The sequence below is a fragment of the Cupressus sempervirens genome, chromosome 5 (assembly GCF_028749045.1).
Source record: "Cupressus sempervirens isolate cs-2001-9-10 chromosome 5, ASM2874904v1, whole genome shotgun sequence".
Lineage (NCBI taxonomy): Eukaryota > Viridiplantae > Streptophyta > Pinopsida > Cupressales > Cupressaceae > Cupressus > Cupressus sempervirens.
Genome location: NC_143122.1, coordinates 705,890,763 through 705,906,810, shown reverse-complemented (window position 1 = coordinate 705,906,810; position 16,048 = coordinate 705,890,763). Strand labels below are relative to the sequence as shown.

General features: G+C 34.2%; 1 protein-coding gene across 2 annotated transcripts in view; it reads right to left on the bottom strand.

Annotated features, from left to right (window-relative positions):
• Window positions 1–16,048, bottom strand: part of LOC149557940 (ferrochelatase-2, chloroplastic-like) — a 143,759-nt gene that overhangs the window by 19,383 nt on the left and 108,328 nt on the right. For both annotated transcript variants that reach the window (XM_089832394.1, XM_089832395.1), the window contains exon 8: window positions 14,905–15,057. In XM_089832394.1, coding sequence (XP_089688520.1) covers window positions 14,905–15,057 — 153 coding nt within the window. The remainder of the gene's footprint in view (window positions 1–14,904; window positions 15,058–16,048) is intronic.

The window sequence follows — 16,048 nt, the reverse complement described above, 5'->3', positions numbered from 1 at the left end:
TTTTTTATGCACTCTCTCCCCCATTGACATCAATGTCAAAGGTAACATTATGTCAATCAGCTACTCAATACCTTCAACCAGCTCAAGTGTCCAAAGCCACTGTTCAATACCAACTACTAAGAGTCCTTCATGGCTATGCTTAATCAAAAATACTCCCTCATAGAGGAAGCATCAACATTCAGTCCAGTTAAACAATAGTGCTTTGTATCGGTGCACTGATGCAATCTCTGCATCGTCTACTCTGAAGTAAGTAGGGGCATAACCCCAAGCATACCTTGCAAATACTCAAATGTATCCTTAGGCAAAGGCTTTGTAAAAATATCTACAATCTACTCCTTTGTATTAACATACTCTAATCAAATCTCTTTCAATACAACTTTTTCTCTTAGAACATGATACTTAATTGATATATGCTTTGTCTTAGAATCTAACATTGGATTCTTAGACATACTATACTTGTGTTATCACAATGTATGATAATAGGTTCTGAAAACTCTACCTAGATATCCTTCAACTTTTGTTTCATCCACATAATCTGATTGCATTGTTTGTTTTTCCTACATACTCTACTTCTGTTATACTTTGTGAAAGACAATCTTGTTTCTTGCTTAGTCAAGAAACTAATCTTCTTCCAAGGAAAAATGCTCCACCACTTGTACTATTTTTGTCATCCATACTACCTGCCCAGTCGGCATCAGTATATGCACATAGAGTAAAGTCATTTGATCTATAATACCATAACCCAAAATCAAGTGTACCCTTCAAATATCTAAATATCCTCTTTACTGCTACATTATGTGATTCCTTAGGATCTGCTTCAAATCTTGCTACTATACCAACTACATTTTCTATATCTAGTCTTGTATGAGTCAGATATTGCAAACCTCCAATCACGGATCTGTACGTATTCTGCTCAGTTGTAAGTGTCTCATCTTTGCTAGATAACTTGTGACTAGTTATCATAGGTGTACCGATTGGCTTACAACTTTCCAAGCCAAATCTCTTCAACAAGTCTTTCAAATACTTAGCCTGTGATAGGAAAGTTCCATCACTATTCTGCACAATTTGTAGACGCAAGAAATATTTCATCTCACCAATCATACTGATCTCAAATTCATTCTTCATTTCATCAGTAAACTTGTCACTTGCTTCATCATCACCTCCAAAGATTTTATCATCTACAAATATCACAATAATCAACAATTCATTCTCAATTTCTTTCAAATATAAGTTACTATCTGTAGTACCTTTAGCAAATCCCAATTTTGTCAATTATTAATCCAACCTCCCATACTAAGTTCTAGGTGCTTGCTTTAGTCCATACAACATTTTCTTCAGTTTGCATACCATATCTCCTTCTGTCAAGGGAAATCCTTCAAGCTGCTCAATGTAGACTTCTTCAAGTTCTCCATTCACAAATGTTGACTTCACATCCATCTAATACACTTTGAACTTTTTATTTGTTGCATAAGCCAAGAACATGCTTACTGCTTCAATCCTAGCAACATGCAAATGTCTCTTCATAGTCTATACCTTCTTGCTATTAATATCCTTTGCATACCAATCTTGTTTTGTTTCTCACAACCTCACCTTGTTCATTCATCTTGTCTCTGAAAACCAATGTAATAAGACTCGGACTTGGCCCGGACTCGACAAGGGTAACTCAACTCATGACCTGGCTCGAACTCACTTGTGACTCGGCAGTGATTCGACAAAGTGGCAAAACCCTTGACATGTAGAGATTTTTTAGGATATAAATAAATTTCATGCACCCATTTTTTAATAAAGCTTAAAGACACAATAACATCATGAAATAGAAGGTAATTTGATCACATCCATAACATACATCGATTACATAAGTCAAAGGTAAATTTTAGATGTACTAAGAAAATTTTGAAAACAAAAAATAAAAATCAAACGAGTCAGATGAGTCAACCAAGTCACCTTGTTGAGTCAGTCGAGTCGGCCAAGTCAAGCAAGTTGGGCCAGTTGACCCGCGGAGTTAGGGTCACAGGTCATTTTGGCCCGGCTGAGGTAACTTAACTCGCTGACTTGGAAGACTCACCCGACTCGCGGCAAGTCCCGTTACTTTGTTGAAAACCCACTTAGTTCCTATAACATTCTTATCTTTAGGTCTAAGAAACAATTCCCATGTCTCATTCTTCACAATCTAATCTAGTTCTTCTTTCATTGCTTGAATCCAATGATCATCCTTGCATGCTTCATCTACATTCTTTGGTTCAACTTGAGAAATCAAACATAATTCTTCATGTACTTTGTTTCTTGTCACAAGTCCTTTGTCTTTGCTTCCAATAATCTGATCAGGGGTGATTCTTTGTCAAAGTCCTATTTGGTGTTGGTGTTACTAACTCAATTTTTTCTTCTGCTCTAGGTTTAAATCTCGGTTCCTCTCTCTGTTCCACAATTTAAATGTCATTCTGCAAATCATTGTTAGTCTCGTAGAAAATATCAACATTTTCTTGGATAGGCTTCAGATTATTTTCTTCATCATCAAAATTATAATCAAGCATTCCTTCTTTAACTCCAAACTTCTCATCCATTTTTACATTTGCGCTCTCAGCAATAGCTTTAGTCCTCTAATTAAAACATCTATAAGCTTTGTCTTTCAATGAATAACTAAGGAACATGCCTTCATCGCTTCTTGCATCAAACTTGCCAATGTCATCATCTCTCTTGATATAACATTTACTTCCAAAAATTTTGAAATACTTCACTGATGGTGCATGTCCAAACCATAGTTCATAAAGTGTCTTGTTTGTACATTTTCTGGTCTACACTTTGCTCATTGTATATACTGTTGTATTAACTACTTCTCTCCAAAATGTTTTTGATAAGTCATTCTCAAACATCATAGCTATTTTTGTTTCAAACCTATTTATTCTCTCAACAATTTCATTCTACTCAGGAGTCTTAGGGGTTGATAGCTGCCTCTTAATGCCATTCACTTCACAAAAGATGTTGAACTCAATCAACGTAAATTTTCCACCTCTATTGAACCTTAAGCATTTAATCTTCAATCCAGACTCATTCTCAACTCTATTCTTAAACAACTTAAACTTCTCAAATGCTTCAGACTTTTCTTTAAAGAACGCTACCCACATCATCCTAGTAAAGTCATCAACAATAATCATGAAGTGCCTTTCACTGTAGAATCCTCCTGTCTTTGTAAGACCACTCAGATCTGTATGAACAATCTCCAATTTTGTCATTGTAGTGAACTTCTTGCTAGGAAAAGAACTTTTCTTCTGCTTAGCCATAACACATTCCTTGCATACAACATTGGTAAGCTTCACATTTTTGGTAAATCCCTAACAGCAAATGTACCACTTGCCTTCACAATATTATCAAAATCTATATGACAAAACCTTCTATGCCATAACCAATTGTTATCAACTTAAGCAACCAAATTTGTCATCTTTGTAGGGTTCAACTGAAAAACATTGCCTCTGGATTTTGTACCAGTGCCAATCAACTTACCATTCTTGTCCTTAATAATGCATGGCTTCTCTATGAACTGTAACTGATATCCCTTATCAACCAATTGTTCAGCACTTGATAGGTTATGTTTTAATCCATCAACAAAGTAAACATCATCTGAGTTAGTTTTCCCATCAAGAGTAGCAGATCCTATTCCCTTGATATGACAAGCTACGTTGTTACCAACTCTGATAATTCCTCCATCATAGCTATTGAACTTAACAAATTTATTCATATCACCAGTCATATGATGTGAACAGCCACTATCTATGATCCAATCAGCTTTCTTTATAACCTGTGATACTAGAGTTTTTTCCTTCTCTGACTTCTTTTTCAGGATTCTCTTCTTTAATAGCCACAAATCCTAACTCATCGTCACTTTCACTCTGAATTATCTCATCAAACTAATCATCATCATTTGCATACAAACATTCTCTAGGCCTTGTACACTTGAAATTCTTTTTGTACTTTTTCACTCTTTTAGGACATTTAGAAGCATAATATCCAAATTCATCACAAGTCCAACATTTAAAGATTTTCTTACCATCTCGTTCTCTCCTCACAAGGCAATTCCTTCTTCAATCTTTCTGTCTTCCTCAGATCTAGATCTGCTGCTACTAGCATAATCTCCGTTGGTGCTTGCACTTCTTGATAAGGAAAGGTGAACACTTAATGCACTAAAGGTAGTCTCCACTCTAGGAAAATCTCCAAATTGTTTCAAACTTACTTATGTTGCTTCCCATCTTCAAAGAAGAGTCTCTCTAGAAAATTTCTCAGTACAAGGTATCACTTTCTCAATCATCGGAGTTGTCTGTTTAAATGGTGGTGTCAAATTTTTCAAGATCTTCCATATGATCTCATCTTCATCTTTTGTTCCATTACAAGACTTGATCCCTACAACAATTTCTGAAATTCTGCCAATATAACTTCTTACAGATTCATCTTCCATCATTTTAGCCTCTTGAAATAAACATATCCATTTTTGCAATCTGATTCTTTTAGCATTCTTATCACTTTCAAAAGTAGAGTCCAAAGTTGTCCAAATTTTATGAGATGTTACTAAGGATTTTACCTAATTGTATTCATTTTCAGGAAGAGCTGACAAAAGTGCTTCTCTTGCAAGCATGTTACACATGAACAAATCTCTTTCAACTTCACTACATTCTTCGAGTTTTCTTTCTTCCACAATTATCTTTTCATTCTTTGTCATCAGCCAATATCTTCTACCCATGCATAGCAAATGTGTCTTCATCTTCTCTTTCCAGTTGTCATAGTTAACTCCATCAAACTTAGGAATTTCTTTTCTGAAATAAATTGGCATTGATCTCTTTAAGCTATTAAGCTTTTCCTTCAAGGACCTGATGCTCTCATATCAATTGTTAAAAAGTAAAGTCCACCAAGATAGCTGTAGAGGGGTGTGAATCAATTATTAGATCAATACAACTTTTATCAAACTTATTAAACCTTTAAAATGCGATCGATAACAATAGTAACTAGAAGAAGATATACATACACAATGATACCAGATTTGTTGACTAGGGAAACCCTTGATCAGAGGGAAAACCCCGGTGGGGATGGTACTCACAAAATGATGTACTAATATAAAAGTTCCTTGTAAGTGGATGGACTCTGTTAGGAGCCAATGAAATAAATTCAGTACATATCAGTCCTTATAAGGAGACTTTAAATCCCTGTGAGGAGATTCCAACCCTATTAGGAGTTGTGGAAGGCTAATGGACCCACTGTCCAAATAGGTTTCAGGGCAAGACCACCAAACTCACTGTTCAACTGGTCTCTATATTATTCCTTTCAGAATAATAGAAATGCAACTGATCTCAACAACTCAAACCCTTGCTCTATCCTCTTACTGTGCCAATACTGCACCAAATACTTCTCAAATCTCAATCTTCAACTTCGCATCACAATGATCCCTTTTATCGTTTACTCACATTTACCAATCTTCACAAATCCAATACAATTCGCTTACCACTCATACATATCATCACATGGAAAATAACTTTCCTTTATACCATGTCCTCAAAATAATTCATTGAATTGGCCTTGGGGCTTTCCTAATTAACTATAATAGGACCTCATTAAGATAATACAATTCATTACATCTTTTCATAATTACAAAATACTATCAGCTCATAGTCTTCACACCTTCTCACACGTGTGACCTCAAAATTCGCGCACTCGTTGACATCATCATCAGGTTGTCTTTTGTCACTATCTAACTGCGCTCATCCAAATTCTATCCCAATTAGGAGATATAATCCGGACACCAGAAACCACTTCTTAGGTATTTTGTTTGCACACTATCTTCTATAAATTACAAATAACTTTCACATGTCCTCGACTTTCTGCACACACACTTGTCCTAATTTAAATTGAAGGAAAAACCCGTACTTTTTTAAATCATTTATAAGTTTTTTAGTGTGGTCATAGCATAAGTTATAAAATTAATTTATAACTTATATGTTTGGCCTTCTCATATTTAATATTATTTTAATGTTATAAAATTTTCTCATATTTAATATTATTTTAATGTTATAAGTTATAAAATTAATCTATAACTTATACGTTTGGCATTTTTTTAATATTTAGTTAGTATTATGTAATCATTTTTTATTTATTAGGATTTGTATTCATAATTTTGTTGGATACATCTGCCTTCAATTTTATTTTTCTTTTAAGTTTCTTGCAGATTTTTTGCACCTCTAATCATTTCATAACATTTCTGAATCTTTTTTAGGTTACAGGTTTATCATTCCTCTAACATTTTCTTGCAAGACTGCATTATTATTCACCTATAACAACATCTATTTTAAGTTATTCTCTGACACGTTTTTTTTTTTAAAATACTCGAGATTAATTTTTTTAGAATATTATTCATAGTTTTATCAAGAAGAAATAATTATTTCATAATGTAATTGAATCATTACCAATGCTTTCTTTTGCAGGGCTCATTTTTTTCATTAGTCTATTTCAAATAAATGCAAGTACATCAATTTTTTTCTCTCTCCTTCTATCATAACTTAACCTTGTTGCATGTTTAACCCTTACATTCTTAACCTTAATTCAAGACCCATCCCCCTTCACCTAATTTATAGAACCCACAGATTCTAGGATAACCCCTATGTTGTCATCACTTGATGAGACCCTCATCTAAGGAGGCACCCTTCGGTTCTCACAACATCAGACTACCACTAGGATTGCATCAAATAGTGCATATGCCCTTGCCACCATATCTACTGGCAGTAGCCTAGCTATATGAATCATTTCCCTTTCGAAATACATGTGATTCCTTAATCTCAATCCTATGCTCATTGTATCCAAAAGGGATGTCTATACCATATCCTTGTCAAATTTCTTGATGGGAATAATTCTTCCCACCCATGCCTTTGAACCATGCAACAAATAACCATTGAGTGCCTCATCCAATGTTGTTGCATTCACAAATGTTGGATTTATGCAGATATCTTGAATCTTCATCAATGTCTTGTACTCTGCTAACATATCATATATGTTTAAGTACAATATGGATAATACTTGAGTTTGATAGATTGGTCGCGGTGTCTTAGGCCTCAACACCCCATCGGCTATAACGCACCTTATTGCATGCTCCACCTCTCCAAGCATTGCTTGAAATAGTATGTTGAAATCTCCCCTCAAGTATGTTGATTCCAGATGAAATTCCCATGTTAAAATGGGAGTCATCACTCGGAAATTTAGCACTTTGTGATCCATCTCCTTTCTGCACCCTGCATTCAATATACAAATAAAATAAATATAAGTTTTTTATGACAAATAGATACTATTGAATACTCTACTGTCATGTGCTTTACCTTCACCAAAAATTAGATCGAATGAAAGATTCGACTAACCTTGAGTATGGCTCCCAACACTTCTTTCAATTCTATTCTAGTTGTATGCAACTTATAGTTTTTCCTCTCTTCTTTCAATTCTATTCTAGTTGTATGCAACTTATAGTTGTTCCTCTCTATGTTTTCTTCCTTCCTCTTCAATTACATTGTTGACCACCCAATGCATGTTATTGGATTTGTTTGGCTCGCCTGCATCTTTCTATCTAGGTTATATTCTTTGGTAACTGCTAACTTTGATATCATTGTTTTAACGTCTCTGCACAAGTATGTATGAAGACAATAGTTTCTATAAATGTTTCATTTTTTTTAACCAAGCTTCCTCGGTCTTTATTATTCCCGAAAATTCAGTTAACGAATTTTTTTGTTAAAATACTTTATTTGGTTTGGCAAGTCATTCCTATGCCATTCGTAATGATAATAAATTTCTCTGACTGTGATTAGTTAAAATTTCATTATTTCATTTTATCAAACTTCTATAGATAATTACTATTCCAACTTAAGATATTTTGTCTTTGTACAAAAAGATCATTCTATTTGAAATATAATTTTATAGAAGGATCTACTCAATGTTATTATTATTATTTTTTATTAAAGGTAAATCATAATTCTTTCAAGTATTGTGACTTATCATTTGCAAATATATTTATTCAAGTATATATGGGTGCACACATATATGCGGACATAAATATACAATTTCTTATGACTATGATGATTCATAAATTGGTATATTTCTTCAGAAAATAAATTAAGTACCCATGTTTACCCTCAATGGAGTTTACAACCTGATATCTATACATTGTTTATTACTCGTTGATCTTCCTTGGACCAATACATTTACCATTATATATTTTTTGGATTATGAGATATCATGTACACATTTGCCTTCAACTTTATTCTGATCTATTGATGTGCACATAGTTGCACTTTTATGCTTTTATAGCATCGTTCTATGCCCATGTTGGCACTTTATAGTTTTATACCATTGATTTATATGAAGTTATTTTTCTTTTGAGTTGCATAAGAAGCCAATTTTTTTCAAGTTTAACTATGAAGGTCCCCTTAGTTATATTTGATTCATATCATGAAGGTCCCCTCAGTATAACTAATACATAGTTTCCTTATCTGGCCCATGGAGTATCCCTTCATTCTATATTGGTGTGCACTCATTTTATATGGAGTTTCCCACCATTTGATTCTATTTGTTTCACTTTGGAAGGATGATATTTATATGGAGTTTCCCTCCATTTAGTTCTATATGCTCCACTTTGAAGGTTGATATTTATGGAATTTCCCATGTTGTTCCATTTTGTTCCTCAATAAAGAGGATGTTATTCTTGGAGTTTCCCTCCAATTTCAGATGGTTTGATCCAATTTGAAGGTAATATGTTCTTATTTGAAGGCAATATGTTGTTAATACTCATAATCCTTCCCTTTAGTATCCTACAAAAATCATCATGTGATAATATTGTTTTGATCAGCATGTCTCTCATTTTAATTTAATTCATATATTAATGTGATAATGCTCTGCATACTTTATTGCTTAGATCATGAGTCATGCAAGTTATGGAGGGACGCCCTCACTAACTTGCAGTGAGATGATTCATTAAATGGACTGTCTATATCCACATGATTGATGCAATGTTGATGCAAGTATCATTAGTTGGCCTTATCTGTGGTCATTTGTGCAATAGTATATACTTTTCATGAGAACATTGATCAATCTTTTTAATCAATTTATCCTTGTTGATAATTTTTTGAGCATATAATTTATCTTGATATCAAGGTATCTCCATTGCTTTGTGGTGGCATATCTCATTTTCCCTCTCTATTTCTCTATGAGAGTTTTCTTATCCGTTTTCTTATATCCTTATTCAAAAGGATGTCTAATTTGAATATAAGATGAAATACTCCTTGTGGATAGTTGTCTCGTCTCTTGTGTCTGTTTTTTTCAGGTAATCCATCTAGGCACATACAAGACATTATTATTTAGTATACATATCCTATGCACCATGATTTGACTTGCAGATGCAACACATTTCTCTTGGCTCTACAAAGATCTACCCACACTCACAAGAGACCTCTTGCACAATTGAAGACATTCTCAAAGATTAAGTTGCTGCTTTCTAGAAAGAGTTTAGAATTTCATTGTAAAAATTTGGGTTTAATACCCTTTGATGTAATTTCCCCAAGTAAAGTTTAAAGGTGGGTGTTAGAATTAGTAATCTTTCCTTGGTTGTGTTTATTTATTAAATGGGATAAACCAAGGTATCCCCTATGTTATTTGTCCTCTAGTCCACATGTAAGGACGTGTCACTTGCTTGTCCTATTGTCCATGTGTGAGGACAACTCCTTTTTTGTAATTCCTTTTATAAGGAAAATAGTTATTCCTCATTAAGAGGATTATGACACTTGTTATTCACACACTTATGAATGTGGCAATCATTCACATGGGAGTTACTAAAAAACTCTTCTCTTTATGAGAGATGCTTCTCTCTCATTCTAATAACACATAATCACTATGTAGTTGTTGTAATGAGCCTTTGGCTCCACTTTATCTCATTCTCTCTCTCTTCATTCTTTAGGCTTTTGCCTCATTCATATAATTCACAAGGAGTTTTCTTTGCTTTCCCCTTTCAAAATCTTTGTCTCCTCTATTGTGTTGACCTTGGAAAGTTCATATAAAGTATGGTAACTATTCTCATTACAAACTCTGTTGGATTAATTTATTCTTCTTTATTTTTGGTTGATTTAAATTTCATTATTTCTAACAGTATCTAATCCATACTTCGAATACCCACTCCTCATGGATTCATCGTTCTAACTCAAATCTCAAAGCTTTCATGGATTCAATCCCATTGAAACTTTCATGTTGCAACAAGTCAAGATATGCCTGGATTTCTATAAAGAATGAAGACATCCAGTAAAGAAGGTGTGCTTCAAATCAAAGAAGCGAGAATTCTTTTGATCTTCATTTTTCCAAAAGTTGTCTGAAAACCCGAGTTGGTGATGGAATGCGCCAAGCACTTTGTTTCAAAAAAAAAAGTTAAAGGTGTTGGTGGAAAGTTGTCCTGAGTTTACATCAAGACATCATCGAGAAGGTTTTCAAAGTGTCAGAGAGTCCAAAATGTGTCAATCTACAAAGGAGAATTCACGACAACTTGAACGAGAAAAAATTTGATCACATCAAGATTTCAAATGACAAGGGATAATTCATCAAAGAGAGTTAGAGGCTATCAAAAGACACAACGCCATGGTTATCAAGGTGAATGCAATGGCACAAAATACAAGAACTTCCAATCCTATAATCATCCGGGATTGCATTGCCAGGTACAAGGCCCTTCAAAACAATCCCTAGGATTGTTTCCTTCTCTTCCTCTCATGTTTGTAATTGGAGATGTATTATATGAAAATGTGTAATTACATGTAATGCGAGTTGCGGTGCAGTTGCATTTAACCCAATAATCTCTCTTTTAGTTAGACTAGGTCAAAGTTGGTTGAGTTGCTCCCACTTTTTCCTCCATCTTTTTCTCAACTCCTTTGCCTATATAAAGGAGTGCTTATTGTAAAATCATCTTTTGTTGTATGCAAAAAAGCTCTGCCAAACTTGTACAAGCATAACTTTGATTGTGTAGTACAAATTTGGGAGAAAAGTGAATAAAAGAAGCAATTGGATTCAAAGCTTTAACAGGAAGCAATTGTGATAGAACATATTAGAAGCTTTGTCTGTGATTTGTGCCTATTATCTTTGATTCATGTTATTATTGTGTATTCAATAATAGAGCATAGTAATTTAAGAAGCAATTGGAGTCGAAGCTTTGACTCCGGGCGGTTGTAGAGATATATAGACTAGAAGCTTTGTTTGTAGCTTATATCTCTTTCTTGATTCACAAAATAATTAGGATATCTTTACTTCTAGAAGTCTTTGTGCCCCAATAGCAAAGCTTATTCATACAAAATTACAATCGGACTTAGAGCCAAATCGGTACACTTTCGGCTAGCTTTTGAGTTAGTATTGGTTTATCGGTATCACCGTTTCCAGCTTTTAGATAGAAGTGTAGTTAGAAATTTCACCTTGCCCATTACTCGCTCTATGGGTAAGTGGATTCTTTCTTGAAAGTTAAGTGGAAAGAATATAATTAACACCCTTTACAAAAATCTCTCAACTTCTTGCTTACCTTGAGTTGATCCAAGAAATGGTGAGAAGGGGGAGTCTTCCCTTTAAGGTAGGAGAGACTCTGTCTCAAACGCTGTGGCTAGTCATCCTAATTTGCGACTGGATTTTACCCAAAACTGTCGGTTACAAAATATCCACCCAACAAAATGAAACTCCAAAGTCCTCTAAAACACCCCAAAACTTGTTGAACTCAATTCTGTATCGCAAAATTTTTGGCAGCGTAACAAATTCACATGTTGTCGGACCTTTTCCTAGGCAAAAGAGGAAGTGTACATTAACTCCAGTGATGCTCCCAAACCATTTTGTACAACAAATGTTGCATTTCCATTTCCTTGTGCCACCACATGTTGACGTTGGGGTTGTTAGTCTTCTTGCAAATTGTCTGAGAGGAGATTTGGGATCCTAAGGACCCCTAGCCCACTTTGCCAAAAATTGGGAGGGGCAATAAGTAGCAAGTGGTGCACTAGTCATGGAACTAGTTTGCCTTTCCAGATTTGGTCCATGCTCGCCCCTCATCAGGCTCATCCCCATGCTTAGTTTCATATTTTGATTGGCTTGCACTATGAGAATGGATTTCAATCCCATCCTCATTCATGTCATTACTATCGGAGCCCATTGTGACACTGCATTTCACAAATTAAAAGAAAATAATTAATAAGCACACAGTTTCAGCCTAGGCACTACTTTAAAAAAGAATTTATTTTTTTAAATTTTGAACATTTCAAATTGTAAGACAAAGTCCTAATTAATTTAGAAAATAAGATAACAAGAAATGAAATAAGAAAATGAAACAACAAAGAAATGAAATAACATTGAAAATCAGAAACTAAATTAAAAAATCAGTTAGAAATCCTACCTTGTGCTTGAAAAATCTCTTCAACAAGGTGAAAAATCTTCCCCTCGTCTTCCTATTCCTAATTACTCCTCTTTTTCTTGCAATCAGTCATTTCACTCATCCAATCACTCTTTTCTCAGCTCTTTGCTCTTCTTCTTCTTGTAGCAAACAATTAGAAATGGCAACGTGAATTAAACTGATGGTTGGCGGGCCTCTAGTTGTAGGCTTGTAAGGCATTAAGGTTTGAAACATAGTTCCCAAACTCGAACTTGGAAATGAATCAAATGGAACTCCAAGGTCCTCTAGAACACCCCAAAACTTGTTGAACTCAATTTTGTATTGCAAAATCTTTGACAACTTAAAAAATTCACATGTTCTTGGACCTTTTCCTAGGCAAAAGAGGAAGTGTGCATTAACTCTAGTGATACTCCCAAACCATTTTGTACCACAAATGTTGCATTTCCATTTCCTTGTGCCACCACATTTTGACGTTGGGGTTGTTATTCTTCTTACAAACTATCTGAGACAAGATTTGGAATCCTAAGGACCCCTAGTCCACTTTGCCAAAAGTTGGGAGGGGCAACAAGTAGCAAGTGGTGCACTAGCCATGGAACTAGTTTGCCTTTCCGGATTTGGCCCATGCTCACCCCTCATCAGGCTCATACCCGTGCTCAGTTTCATATTTTGATTGGCTTGCACTATGAGATTGGATTTCAATCCCATCCTCATTCATGTCATTACTATGGGAGCCTATTGTAACGCTGCATTTTGCACAACAAAAGAAAATCATTAATAAGAACATAGTTTCAGCCTAGGCACTACTTTAGAAAATTTATATTTTTTAATTTTTGGAACATTTCAAACTGTAAGAAAAAGTCTTAATTAATTTAGAAAATAAGGTAACAAGAAATTAAATAAGAAAATGAAACAACAAAGAAATGAAATAACATTGAAAATCAGAAAAAATAAAAAATCACTTAAAAATCCTACCTTGTGCTTGAAAAATCTCTTCAACAAGGTAAAAATCTTCTCCCTCTTCTTATTCCTAATCACTCCTCTTTTACTTGCAATCAGTCACTTCACTCATCCAATCACTCTTTTCCCAGCTCTTCGCTCTTCTTCTTGTAGTAAAGAGATAGGAATGATAATGTGAATTAAAATGATGATTGGTGGGCCTCATGTTGTCGGCTTGTAAGGCCTTAGGGTTTGAATCCTACTTCCCAAACTCAGACTTGGAAATGACTCGGCAAAGTGGAAAAAACCCTTAAAATTTATAGATTTTTAGGATTTAAAACTTGTTTCATGCTTCCACTATTGAATAAAGCTTAAAGACACAATAACACCATCAAATTGAAGCTAGCTTGATCAAATACAAATATATATATATATATATATATATATATATATATATTGATCAAGTACAAACACAAATTAATACATTAAAGACAATTGAAACATTGACAAATAACCAATATTATCAAACGAAACATACACATTTTATGCAGGCTACATCATCCCCCGCCGCCACACACACACAAATAAAATAGGAAAAGTAGTCTTCCAGACAACAATTATACATCAAGTAATATCCAAGAAGACTAATGATAAGAGTGTAGATAATGACTCGTACTATGCAAACTCAAAGTTGTAGTTTACTGCAAAAATAAAATGGGGGTAGGGGGAAACACCCCCAATGAGATCAAAGGGTCAACGCCCCCAACAAAGTCAAGAGACAAAGCCCCATGCAGGGGTCAATGGGCAGCACCCCTAGCCAAGTCGAGCGGAAGCTCCCCTTGCCAAGACTAAGGACAACGCCCCGAGGGCAAAAGGCCCAAAAATGCAATTTCCAAATCTCTTACTTGTCGAACAAAGCACAACTCAAGAAATTGCAGTTTTCGTATGTAAGGGTGGCATTCATATAGCTTCTAATTGATGATATAATTGAAACTCAAAAACCCACTCAAATTCTAGATGTGACTTTTGCATCTCAAATTATTATAGCTTCTAACTGATGATGTATATATTATTGAACTATGTAGAGTTCAATTTTGTGTGTGTGTGTGTGTGTGTGTAATTCATATTATAGAACTGTGTAGAGTTCAATTATATCTACATTGATTTTATATATATAGATAGATAGATAGATAGATAATTTGAAATTCAGATCGAAACACTAGACACAAATCTGATCAAAACTTTAACAGTAAATACACAATCAGTTTATACCTATGCAATAAATCCCCTTTCTGATCTGAACCTTAGAAGCCACGTTTTAAAGGGACTTATAAGGCACAGAGAATTATTTTGAAGACATCCTACAGGATGAAAGTGGTGAATTTAGCACACCAAGACAATATTTAAAGAGAGTGGACATCACTGTAGAGGAGAAAAAGAAACAAGGAGAGCACTATAGAGGCATAAAAAGAAACCTGCTCTGAACAATAACAGTTTCATGGATACCTTAAAATTCAATAGAGTTAAATATTTAACAAAAACACCCACTTTCTTACCTGATATGCAAGAGTGTGATCATTAGTAATGTCTCGTGCCTTGAGTTCATTCATAATCAATCCCACACACTCTTCCATCTCTGCTTTGTATGGATCACCAGCCTCCTCAACATATGCAAGTGGCACGCCATGTGCACTAAAAAATATCATAACCTGCAGACATTTGAAATGCAATTAGGATATCTAATTTATATATCCATTTATGAAATGACTTCCCTTGAAGCTAAATGAGTTTGAAGCATGAGAGCATGTCAATAGACCTCTAGCATCTTATTAACAACATAGTATTTATGATAAATAAACATGGAGATGGACGTTGTTAATATTTTCATTTTAACAGTCATAGCTATTAATTTGCAAGTTACTCATTTTCTATGCAGAAAAGTTTATTGCAGACACTCAAAATTTAGAAATGCTGATATGGAATCAGAACATATATCCATACCTCTAGACTATGTACAAGGTTCGAGTTTGAATTCGTGTTAAGCAACAATAAAATTCAAATCAAATTTGGCAAAAGGAAAAACAATTCGAAAAAATTATTAGTGTTGTAGATATATTGATTTTTTTTTAGAACTAATATATCCACAATTTTATATAAATAAAAAATTTAAAGAGGGGTAAACGCTTTGACCTGGAGCAATGAACTAGTGAGGCCACAAATGGGGGACCTCATCCCCATGAGATTTGAAGCTTGATGACAAGGATAACAACACAATAACCTAACCATCACAACATGCCACTATTGGCTTATCAATATTAGTAATATTATATCTGTAAAATTTAAAATTTGTTAGACTTTCTATTTTAATAATTACATATATAAATTAAATATTGTCAAAATTTTAAGTTTTAATTTATTAAATGTTATGTAAAAGATAGAACTATAGAATAAAGTAGTATATTAAATATACAATATATTTAATATCAAGGTTTTTAATAAAAGACAATTACATATTATAAGTTTACAGTTTAAACTACAACAAAGAAAAAGAAAAAAGAAGAAACCTAAACTCAGAAAAAGAAATGAACAACACAGGTTGCATTACCCTGCACTTTATAAATCAAGACAAAGCTGAACCAAAAGGTTCCGCTAGCACAAATTGCCTGAAATGTCACTATTGCTCAGCACTCCTCATAGTTG